At 52.7% G+C, this 12,438-nt stretch overlaps 1 protein-coding gene across 3 annotated transcripts in view; it reads left to right on the top strand.

The window, feature by feature from the left end:
* ZC3H13 (zinc finger CCCH-type containing 13) overlaps positions 1–12,438 on the top strand; it is a 258,743-nt gene that overhangs the window by 169,238 nt on the left and 77,067 nt on the right. For all 3 annotated transcript variants that reach the window (XM_075336884.1, XM_075336883.1, XM_075336882.1), the window contains one exon: positions 4,684–5,187. In XM_075336884.1, the coding sequence (XP_075192999.1) occupies positions 4,684–5,187 (504 nt within the window). The remainder of the gene's footprint in view (positions 1–4,683; positions 5,188–12,438) is intronic.

Raw genomic sequence — 12,438 nt, 5'->3', positions numbered from 1 at the left:
GACTCAGATGATAGCCCCAGCCACCCTAAGCGAGCTCGCTGGGAAAGACCCTCAACGTCATCACACTGCTCAGGGTCTCAGCGCAATCAGTCTCCCTGTGATGCGTCTGATGAGAGTGATCAGGAGTCTTATCCTGGAACCCCTCTCAATCTGGATACCCCGGATGGGGACGCCATGGTAAACGATCTTATCTCAGCCATCAATAGACTGTTAGATATTTCTCCCCCAGCCCCTTCAGCAGAGGAGGCAGCTGCAGGGCAGGAGAAGTTTCGTTTCCTCTATCCCAAGCGTAAATTAAGTGCTTTCTTGGATCACTCTGACTTCAGAGAGTCAATCCAGAAACACGACGCTCATCCAGAAAGGCGTTTCTCTAAACGTTCTAAGGATACACGTTTTCCTTTTCCCCCTGATGTGGTCAAGCGCTGGACCCAGTGTCCAAAAGTTGACCCCCCGATTTCCAAACTTGCAGCTAGATCCATAGTTGCAGTGGAGGATGGCGCTTCACTTAAGGATGCCAATGACAGACAGATGGACCTTTGGTTAAAATCTGTCTATGAAGCTATCGGCGCGTCGTTTGCTCCAGCATTCGCAGCCGTATGGGCACTCCAAGCTATTTCAGCTGGTTTAGCAAAAGTGGATGCTATCTTACATCCAGCGGTGCCGCAAGTGGCGTCCCTTACCTCGCAGATGTCCGCGTTCGCGTCTTACGCTATCAATGCGGTCCTAGAATCTACCAGCCGCACTTCAATGGCGTCCGCCAATTCGGTAGTTTTGCGCAGAGCCTTGTGGTTAAAGGACTGGAAAGCAGATGCTGGTTCCAAAAAATGTTTAACCAGCCTGCCTTTATCTAGAGATAGACTGTTTGGCGAACCATTGGCTGACATCATTAAACAGTCCAAGGGTAAAGACTCTTCTTTACCCCAGCCCAGAACAAGCAAACCTCAGCAGAAAAAGTGGCAGCAGAGGTTTCAGTCCTTTCGAGGTTCGGGCAAGACACAATTCTCCTCGTCCAAAGGGACTCAGAGGACGCAAAGAAGCTCAGATTCCTGGCGGGCTCACGCGCGCCCCAAGAAAGCAAATGGAGGAACCGCTTCCAAAGCGGCCACCTCATGACTTCCAGCTCCCCCCCTCCGCATCTCCGGTCGGGGGCAGGCTCTCCCGCTTTTCCGTCATTTGGATGTCACAGGTCAAAGACCGGTGGGTGACAGACATTTTGTCGCGCGGGTACAGAATCGAGTTCAGTTCTCGTCCTCCAGCTCGGTTCTTCAGAACCTCCCCACATCCAGACCGAGCAGATGCCCTGCTGCAGGCGGTGGACTCCCTAAGAGCGGAAGGAGTAGTGGTTCCTGTACCGCCTCAGGAACAAGGGCGAGGGTTTTACTCCAATCTCTTTGTGGTTCCAAAAAAGGACGGCTCGTTCCGTCCTGTTCTGGATCTAAAGCTGCTCAACAAACATGTGCACGCCAGGCGGTTCCGGATGGAAACCCTCCGCTCTGTCGTGGCCTCAATGTCTCAAGGAGACTTCCTTGCCTCAATAGACATCAAAGATGCTTATCTCCACGTGCCAATTGCTACAGAACATCAACGTTTTCTACGTTTTGTGATAGGAAACGAACATCTTCAGTTCGTAGCTCTGCCATTCGGTCTGGCGACAGCCCCACGGGTTTTCACCAAGGTCATGGCGGCAGTGGTAGCAGTCTTGCACTCTCAGGGACACTCGGTGATCCCTTACCTAGACGATCTACTTGTCAAGGCACCCTCTCAAGAGGCATGCCAACTCAGTCTACATGCTACACTGGAGACTCTACAGACGTTTGGATGGATCATCAACTTTCCAAAGTCGAATCTGTCTCCGACACAGTCACTAACGTATCTTGGCATGGAGTTCCATACTCGAGCAGCGAGAGTGAAGCTTCCGCTGAACAAGCAGCGGTCACTACAGACAGGGGTGCAATCCCTCCTTCAGGGCCAGTCGCACCCCTTACGGCGCCTCATGCACTTCCTCGGGAAGATGGTGGCAGCCATGGAAGCAGTTCCCTTTGCGCAGTTTCATCTGCGCCCACTTCAATGGGACATTCTCCGCCAATGGGACGGGAAGTCAACGTCCCTGGACAGGAAAGTCTCTCTTTCCCAGACGGCCAAGGACTCTCTACAATGGTGGCTACTTCCCACCTCATTGTCTCAGGGAAGATCCTTCCTGCCCCCATCCTGGGCAGTGGTCACGACAGATGCGAGTCTGTCAGGGTGGGGAGCAGTGTTTCTCCACCACAGGGCTCAGGGGACGTGGACTCCGCAGGAGTCCACCCTTCAGATCAATGTTCTGGAAATCAGAGCAGTGTATCTTGCCCTACTAGCCTTCCAGCAGTGGCTGGAAGGAAGGCAGATCCGAATTCAGTCGGACAACTCCACAGCGGTGGCATACATCAACCACCAAGGGGGGACACGCAGTCGGCAAGCCTTCCAGGAAGTCCGGCGGATTCTGATGTGGGTGGAAGCCACGGCCTCCACCATATCCGCAGTTCACATCCCCGGCGTAGAAAACTGGGAAGCAGACTTCCTCAGTCGCCAGGGCATGGACGCAGGGGAATGGTCCCTTCACCCGGACGTGTTTCAGGAAATCTGTCGCCGATGGGGAGTGCCGGACGTCGACCTAATGGCGTCCCGGCACAACAACAAGGTCCCGGCATTCATGGCGAGGTCGCGCGATCAAAGAGCTCTGGCGGCAGACGCATTAGTTCAAGATTGGTCGTAGTTCCGGCTCCCATACGTCTTCCCACCTCTGGCACTCTTGCCCAGAGTGTTACGCAAGATCAGATCCGATTGCAGCCGCGTCATACTCGTCGCCCCAGACTGGCCGAGGAGATCGTGGTATCTGGATCTGTGGCATCTCACGGTCGGTCGACCGTGGTCACTGCCAGACCGACCAGACTTACTGTCCCAAGGGCCGTTTTTCCATCAGAATTCTGCGGCCCTGAACCTGACTGTGTGGCCATTGAGTCCTGGATCCTAGCGTCTGCAGGATTATCTCAAGGAGTCGTAGCCACAATGAGACAGGCTAGGAAGTCAACGTCTGCTAAGATCTACCACAGGACGTGGAAGATTTTCTTATCTTGGTGCTCTGCACAGAGAGTATCCCCTTGGCCATTTGCATTGCCCACCTTTCTTTCCTTCCTGCAATCGGGGTTGGAAAAGGGCTTGTCGCTCAGTTCCCTTAAAGGGCAAGTCTCGGCACTGTCTGTGTTTTTTCAGAAGCGTCTAGCACGTCTTCCTAAGGTGCGCACGTTCCTACAGGGGGTCTGTCATATTGTGCCCCCGTACAAGCGGCCGTTAGATCCATGGGATCTGAACAGAGTACTTGTTGCTCTGCAAAAGCCGCCCTTCGAGCCTCTAAAGGACGTTTCCTTTTCTCGACTGTCACAGAAAGTGGCGTTTCTTGTCGCGATCACATCGCTTCGGCGAGTGTCTGAGCTGGCAGCTTTGTCATCCAAGGCTCCTTTCCTGGTGTTCCACCAGGACAAGGTAGTGCTGCGCCCCATTCCGGAGTTTCTCCCTAAGGTCGTATCCTCGTTTCATCTTAATCAGGATATATCCTTGCCTTCCTTTTACCCTCATCCGGTTCACCGGTATGAAAAGGACTTACGTTTGCTAGATCTGGTGAGAGCACTCAGAATCTACATCTCCCGAACGGCGCCCATACGCCGTTCCGATGCACTTTTTGTCCTTGTCGCTGGTCCGCGCAAGGGATTGCAGGCTTCTAAAGCCACCCTGGCTCGATGGATCAAAGAACCAATTCTAGAGGCCTACCGCTCTGCGGGGCTTCCGGTTCCTTCAGGGCTAAAAGCCCACTCAACCAGAGCCGTGGGTGCGTCCTGGGCATTACGTCACCAGGCTTCGGCTCAACAGGTGTGCCAGGCAGCAACCTGGTCCAGTCTGCACACTTTCACCAAGCATTATCAGGTGCATACCTATGCTTCGGCGGATGCCAGCTTAGGTAGAAGAGTCCTGCAGGCGGCAGTGACATCCCCGTAGGGGAGGGCTGTTTTTTTGCAGCTCTAACATGAGGTATTTCTTTACCCACCCAGGGACAGCTTTTGGACGTCCCAATCGTCTGGGTCTCCCAATAGAGCGCTGAAGAAGAAGGGAATTTTGTTACTTACCGTAAATTCCTTTTCTTCTAGCTCTTATTGGGAGACCCAGCACCCGCCCTGTTGTCCTTCGGGATTTTTTTGTTGTTTGCGGGTACACATGTTGTTCATGTTGAACGGTTTTTTCAGTTCTCCGATGTTTCTCGGAGTTAATTTGTTTAAACCAGTTATTGGCTTCCTCCTTCTTGCTTTGGCACTAAAACTGGAGTACCCGTGATACCACGGGGGGGTATAGCCAGAAGGGGAGGGGCCTTGCACTTTTTAGTGTAGTGCTTTGTGTGGCCTCCGGAGGGCAGTAGCTATACCCCAATCGTCTGGGTCTCCCAATAAGAGCTAGAAGAAAAGGAATTTACGGTAAGTAACAAAATTCCCTTCTTTGTAAAAAAGAAATGAGATCTATGGTTCTAAATGGAAAATGTGTTTGAGTTTCCGGAAGTTTTAATTGGACGCCGCCACTCATTAGCGCTGAAATCTAGGGCTGGATGAAAATCTGTACTAATCTTCCAATAATTTCTTTACAAATTTTCCTTCTCTACAGATTGTAGGGACTCCAGAAGTCACAGTTCAAGAAGAAGTTCACCCGAGTCTGATCGGCAAGTTCATTCCAGGTCTGGGTCATTTGACAGCCGAGAGAGAGCACCTGAAAAAGAGAGATATGAACATGACCGGGAGAGAGATCGAGAAAAGGAAAGAGATCGCGAGAGACGGGATATGAGGCAAAGAGATTGGGACAGAGACACTGATAAAGAATGGCCAAGAAATAGAGATCGAGAGCGACTGCGAGAGAGGGACCGGAGGAGAGACTTTGAAAGAGACAGAGAGAAATTAAACCCTGACAATGCAGAAAAAGAGAGAGTCCGACTTCTTGATGTGCCCTCACTTTTAGAACAGAAACGTGGTGACACAAAGGAGAGAGATGGTGAGAAAAGTTATGAGGCCACAAGTCGGAATATCTCTACTCTGGAGAGAGCAGAAAAGGATGCAGAAAACCTTCAAGATCTTAACAGTAGTCGCAAAGCAGAAAAAACAGAGAGTTTTGAGGGTATGTATAAGAACAAAGCTGGAGTCTGTCTGCAAACCTTTGCTTCTGTTTGGTTGCTTTTGCACAGTTGGGGGTTATATGGGATTGGCTACTTTTCCCACAAATATCATACACCTATACACATTGTGTGTCGTATTACGCTTTATCCCTTTTCATTCAGTAGAATTTAGCTGCAATACCAGACATTACCTGCGGACCAGTGTGTGGTTTGTGCATAAGCAGTATTTTCTTCGGCGCTCTATTGGGAGACCCAGACGATTGGGTGTATAGCACTGCCTCCGGAGGCCACACAAAGCAATTACACTAAAAAGTGTAAGGCCCCTCCCCTTCTGGCTATACACCCCCAGTGGGATCACTGGCTCACCAGTTTTCTGCTTTGTGCGAAGGAGGTCAGACATCCACGCATAGCTCCACTGTTTGTAGTCAGCAGTAGCTGCTGGCTCTATCGGATGGAAGAAAAGAGGGCCCATATGGGGCCCCCAGCATGCTCCCTTCTCACCCGCGGTTGGTGCTTGTAAGGTTGAGGTACCTATTGCTGGTACGGAGGCTGGAGCCCACATGCTGTTTTCCTTCCACATCCCCTTAGGGCTCTGTGGAAGTGGGATCTTGCCGGCCCCCAAGCCCTGGGGCCGGGCTCCATCCACAGACCCATAGAACCTGTTGGATTTGGAGCGGGAGTGCCGTTCAGGGACAAGGCCCTGCAACTTTCAGGTACTCTGTGTCCCCGGCAGGCACGGACACTCTCAGGGCCTGCTGAGCGTTGTAGTGCGCCGGGGACAGTGGCGCTGTACGCTGGGGGTTAGGTCACTGCAGCTTTGCTGAGTGACGTTGTGTATTGGGAACTACTGCGCCGACCGCTCCTGGAGCGGCGGCGCAGCTGCGACTTATGGTGCGCCGGGGGCTTTGCGCCGACCGCGCTTTTACGGCGGCGGCGCTTCTAACTTTAGCCCCCGGCTTCTGCGGCCTAGCGCCGCTTCGTTCCCGCCCCCACCCTGTCAATGAGGGTAGGGGAGAGACGCTGCTCAATAGGCAGCGCCGAGGGCTGGAGCTTTATTTACATGCTCCAGCCCTCTCACTAGGCACAAGGGGAAGCAGACTTCCCGCTCTTCGTCGGTGTACGCCCAGGGCCCGCCCCCCCTCTCCACAAGGACGCCGGCAGCCATTATACATGCGTTCTGGCTGGGGAAAGGCAGCAGGCTCTGGGAGACCCAGACTAGAGGGATTTCTGGCGACCACACACCGCTCCTAAGCGGGCGGTAAGCTGCACAGTAGTGCTGGCCCCACTAGTGCCTCAGTGATATATAGTGTACTTTTGTCTTGGTACCATATATATATATATATATAGTTGCACTGTAGGTCGCTTCTTGGCTGGACACCCTGTACTGCTCTGAGGAGGCAGCAACATGTCATCCGCAAAACGCAAGGCTGCCAAGGCACGGGCTGTGTGCACTGTTTGTACTGCATGTGGGGCTGATCTACCGGCAGGCTCCAATGATTCACATTGTGTGCAATGTTCAGTCCCAGTGGCACTTCGTCAGCCAGAGCCTATTGTGGTGGTAGCCCAGGCAGCGACGCCTGTGAACCCTGCCCCGGTGACGGGGACAGACTTTGCAGTGTTTGCTGATAAAATGTCTGAGGCTATGACAAAAATCCTGGAGACCTTGCAGGCCAGGCCAGTTCCTCAGACCATGGACACTGCTGTGGCTATGCTCTCTGGTCCCCCTCAGTTGGAACTAATCCGTACTTCAAGGGGGTCTCAAGCATCACAAGCTGAAGTCTCTGACTCAGATGACAGTCCCAGGCAGCCTAAGCGAGCTCGCTGGGAAAGACCCTCCACGTCATCACACTGCTCAGGGTCTCAGCGAGAAGAATCTCTCTGTGATGAGACTGAAGAAGGTGATCAGGATTCTAATCCTGAGGCCCCTCTCAATCTGGATGCCCCTGAGGGTGACGCCATGGTTAATGACCTTATATCGGCAATTAATAGACTGTTGGATATTTCTCCCCCAGCTCCTTCAGCAGAGGAGGCAGCTGCACAGCAGGAGAAGTTCCATTTCCTGTATCCCAAGCGTAAATTAAGTGCTTTTTTGGACCACTCTGACTTCAGAGAATCAATCCAGAAGCACGACGCTCATCCAGACAAGCGTTTCTCTAAACGTTCTAAGGATACCCGTTATCCTTTTCCCTCTGAAGTAGCCAAACGCTGGACCCAGTGCCCAAAGGTGGATCCCCCAATTTCCAAGCTTGCGGCTAGATCTATAGTCGCAGTAGAGGATGGCGCTTCACTTAAAGATGCCAACGACAGACAGATGGACCTTTGGTTGAAATCTGTCTATGAAGCTATCGGCGCGTCGTTTGCTCCAGCATTCGCGGCCGTGTGGGCACTCCAAGCTATTTCAGCTGGTTTAGCACAGGTGGATGCTATCATACATCCAGCAGTGCCACAGGTGGCGTCCCTAACTTCGCAAATGTCTGCGTTTGCGACCTATGCTATCAATGCTGTCCTAGAATCTACGAGCCGTACCTCTATGGCGGCCGCCAATTCTGTGGTTTTGCGCAGAGCCTTATGGTTAAAGGACTGGAAAGCAGATGCTGGTTCCAAAAAAATGCTTAACCAGCTTGCCATTATCTAGAGACAGACTGTTTGGTGAGCCATTGGCTGAAATCATAAAACAGTCCAAGGGTAAGGACTCTTCCTTACCACAGCCCAGAGCAAGTAAACCTCAACAGAAAAAGTGGCAGTCGAGGTTTCGGTCCTTTCGAGGCTCGGGCAAGCCCCAATTCTCCTCGTCCAAAGGGACTCAAAAAGGACAAGGGAGCTCAGATTCCTGGCGGGCTCACTCACGCCCCAGGAAAGCAAATGGAGGAACCGCTTCCAAGGCGGCTACCTCATGACTTTCGGCCTCCTCCCTCCGCATCCTCGGTCGGTGGCAGGCTCTCCCGCTTTTGCGACATTTGGCTGTCACAGGTCAAAGACCGGTGGGTAACAGACATTTTGTCTCGCGGGTACAGAATAGAGTTCAGTTCTCGGCCTCCACTTCGGTTCTTCAGAACCTCCCCACACCCCAACCGAGCAGATGCACTGCTGCAGGCGGTGGACTCTCTAAGAGCAGAAGGAGTCGTGATCCCTGTCCCCCCTCTGGAACGGGGGCGAGGATTTTACTCCAATCTCTTTGTGGTTCCAAAAAAGGACGGCTCCTTCCGTCCTGTTCTGGACCTAAAACTGCTCAACAAGCATGTGAACGCCAGGCGGTTCCGGATGGAATCCCTCCGCTCAGTCATTGCCTCAATGTCCCAAGGAGATTTCCTAGCATCAATAGACATCAAAGATGCTTATCTCCACGTGCCGATTGCTACGGAGCACCAACGCTTTCTGCGCTTCGTGATAGGAGACGAACACCTTCAGTTCGTGGCTCTGCCATTTGGTCTGGCGACAGCCCCCCGGGTGTTCACCAAGATCATGGCAGCAGTGGTAGCAGTCTTGCACTCTCACGGACACTCTGTGATCCCTTACTTGGACGATCTACTGGTCAAGGCACCCTCTCAGGAGGCATGCCAACTCAGCCTGAGTTTTGCACTGGAGACTCTCCAGGCGTTCGGGTGGATCATCAACTTCCCAAAGTCAAATCTGTCACCGACCCAATCATTAACGTATCTTGGCATGGAGTTTCATACTCTATCAGCGATAGTGAAGCTTCCGCTGAGCAAGCAGCGGTCACTACAGACAGGGGTGCAGGCTCTCCTTCAAAGTCAGTCGCACTCCTTAAGACGCCTCATGCACTTCCTCGGGAAGATGGTGACGGCAATAGAGGCGGTTCCGTTTGCGCAGTTTCATCTGCGTCCACTTCAATGGGACATTCTCCGCCAATGGGACGGGAGGTCGACATCCCTGGACAGGAAAGTCTCCCTTTCCCAAACGGCCAAGGACTCTCTGCAGTGGTGGCTCCTGTCCACCTCATTATCACAGGGAAGATCCTTCCTACCACCGTCCTGGGCGGTGGTCACGACAGACGCGAGTCTGTCAGGGTGGGGAGCAGTGTTTCTTCACCACAGGGCTCAGGGTACGTGGACTCAGCAGGAGTCCAGCCTTCAGATCAATGTTCTGGAAATCAGAGCAGTGTATCTTGCCCTTCTAGCCTTCCAGCAGTGGCTGGAAGGGAAGCAGATCCGAATTCAATCGGACAACTCCACAGCGGTGGCATACATCAATCACCAAGGGGGGACTCGCAGTCGGCAAGCCTTCCAGGAAGTCCGGCGGATTCTGATGTGGGTGGAAGCCACGGCCTCCACCATATCCGCAGTTCACATCCCCGGCGTAGAAAACTGGGAAGCAGACTTCCTCAGTCGCCAGGGCATGGACGCAGGGGAATGGTCCCTTCACCCGGACGTGTTTCAGGAAATCTGCCGCCGATGGGGAAGGCCGGACGTCGACCTGATGGCGTCCCGGCACAACAACAAGGTCCCAACCTTCATGGCACGGTCTCGCGATCAAAGAGCCCTAGCAGCAGACGCCCTAGTGCAAGATTGGTCGCAGTTCCGGCTCCCTTATGTGTTTCCACCTCTGGCACTCTTGCCCAGAGTGCTACGCAAGATCAGATCCGACTGCAGCCGCGTCATACTCGTCGCCCCAGACTGGCCAAGGAGGGCGTGGTATCCGGATCTGTGGCATCTCACGGTCGGCCAACCGTGGGCACTTCCAGACCGACCAGACTTACTGTCCCAGGGGCCGTTTTTCCATCGGAATTCTGCGGCCCTGAACCTGACTGTGTGGCCATTGAATCCTGGATCCTAGCGTCTTCAGGATTATCCCAAGGGGTCGTTGCCACCATGAGACAGGCTAGGAAGCCCACGTCTGCTAAGATCTACCACAGAACGTGGAGGATATTCTTATCCTGGTGCTCTGCTCAGGGAGTGTCTCCCTGGCCATTTGCATTACCTACCCTTCTTTCTTTCCTGCAATCTGGGTTAGAAAAAGGGTTGTCGCTCGGCTCCCTGAAAGGACAATTCTCGGCGCTATCCGTCTTTTTTCAGAAGCGTCTAGCACGACTTTCTAAGGTGCGCACGTTCCTACAGGGGGTTTGCCATATCGTTCCCCCGTACAAGCGGCCGTTAGATCCATGGGATCTGAACAGGGTACTAGTTGCCCTCCAGAAGCCGCCCTTCGAGCCTCTGAAGGAGGTTTCACTTTCTAGACTATCACAGAAAGTGGCTTTTCTGGTAGCGATCACATCTCTCCGGAGAGTGTCTGAGCTAGCAGCGCTGTCTTCCAAGGCTCCCTTCCTGGTCTTCCACCAGGACAAGGTTGTGCTGCGCCCCATTCAGGAGTTTCTCCCGAAGGTGGTATCCTCTTTTCATCTTAATCAGGATATCTCTTTGCCTTCGTTTTGTCCTCATGCAGTTCATCGGTATGAGAAGGACTTACATTTGTTAGATCTGGTGAGAGCACTCAGAATCTACATTTCCCGCACGGCGCCCCTGCGCCGTTCGGATGCACTCTTTGTCCTTGTCGCTGGTAAGCGCAAAGGGTCGCAGGCTTCTAAGGCCACCCTGGCTCGATGGATCAAAGAACCAATTCTTGAAGCCTACCGTTCTGCGGGGCTTCCGGTTCCATCAGGGCTGAAGGCCCATTCTACCAGAGCCGTGGGTGCGTCCTGGGCATTGCGACACCAGGCTACGGCTCAACAGGTGTGCCAGGCAGCTACCTGGTCGAGTCTGCACACTTTCACCAAACATTATCAGGTGCATACCTATGCTTCGGCGGACGCCAGCCTAGGTAGAAGAGTCCTGCAGGCGGCAGTTGCCTCCCCGTAGGGGAGGGCTGTCTTTGCAGCTCTAACATGAGGTATTTCTTTACCCACCCAGGGACAGCTTTTGGACGTCCCAATCGTCTGGGTCTCCCAATAGAGCGCCGAAGAAGAAGGGAATTTTGTTACTTACCGTAAATTCCTTTTCTTCTAGCTCTTATTGGGAGACCCAGCACCCGCCCTGTTGTCCTTCGGGATTTTTGGTTTGTTTGCGGGTACACATGTTGTTCATGTTGAACGGTTTTCAGTTCTCCGATGTTACTCGGAGTAAATTTGTTTAAACCAGTTATTGGCTTTCCTCCTTCTTGCTTTTGCACTAAAACTGGTGAGCCAGTGATCCCACTGGGGGTGTATAGCCAGAAGGGGAGGGGCCTTACACTTTTTAGTGTAATTGCTTTGTGTGGCCTCCGGAGGCAGTGCTATACACCCAATCGTCTGGGTCTCCCAATAAGAGCTAGAAGAAAAGGAATTTACGGTAAGTAACAAAATTCCCTTCTTTTTAATCTCTTACATTCCTTCATTAAGAAATATTTGCGGTTTCAGAAAAGCTTTGGCGAGGAGCTTTCCTGTATCCCTGTATTTTAAAGGGAAGGTGTCGTCAAAAAAAAAAAAAAAAATCAATACCTAAAAGTAAAGTATTAATGTTTTGTTTAAATATTATTTGTTTTTAGTTGAGAAAAATATAAAAAAATATTTAAAAGTTTGATATTTTCCCACACTTAAACACTAGAGGGAGTAGCTGCTGGAATCCTACTGTACAACTACTGTAGAACTAGCTCACATTACAACTGCAGTAAAAGTGGGCAGAATCTGATGTCACACCTCCTCCTCCCAATCTGGGTGTTTCCAAAAGAATAAGAGAGAATGAAGTTTAGGGACACAGTGCAGAGCCATTTTGTTGGTGACCGCACAGTGATTCTAATCGCTAAAGTGTCAATAAGGACATCTGGCATAGTGCCGCGCTGTATCCTGTGCCGCACTATCTCCCGCGCTGCACTGTATCCTGCACTGTATCCCACGTCTCACTGTATCCCTGCACTGTATCCCGCGCCTCCATATACTATGCTGCCGGGATCGGAGATCCGAGGTCATATGCGGCGAGGAGGGGTGATCTGCAGCCTGAGCGTGGCACTGAACTACAGATGTCACACCGCGATCACCGCTTCTAGCCGCATGCACTCACCTCAGACCTGCGCCCCCGGCAGCCTGTCCTGTCAGCCTGGTGTCTGTTCCTCCTGTCAGCGATCACAGCACAGAGGGGCGGAGGCCCGAGGTGAGCACATGCGTGTGGTGGGTTGAGCGGCGGTGTGGGGGAGTAAGGAGCGGCGGAGTGGGGGGTGAGCAGTGGGGTGGGGAGCAGCATGCCATGATCAGTTACGGTACAATCACCGCTGCCTGGCACCGGTACTTACCCCATTCCGGCGGTTGACAGGGGGAAAGTGCAGCA

The sequence above is a fragment of the Anomaloglossus baeobatrachus genome, chromosome 2 (assembly GCF_048569485.1).
Source record: "Anomaloglossus baeobatrachus isolate aAnoBae1 chromosome 2, aAnoBae1.hap1, whole genome shotgun sequence".
NCBI classification, from domain to species: Eukaryota; Metazoa; Chordata; class Amphibia; order Anura; family Aromobatidae; genus Anomaloglossus; species Anomaloglossus baeobatrachus.
This window is presented reverse-complemented; position numbering and strand designations above follow the sequence as displayed.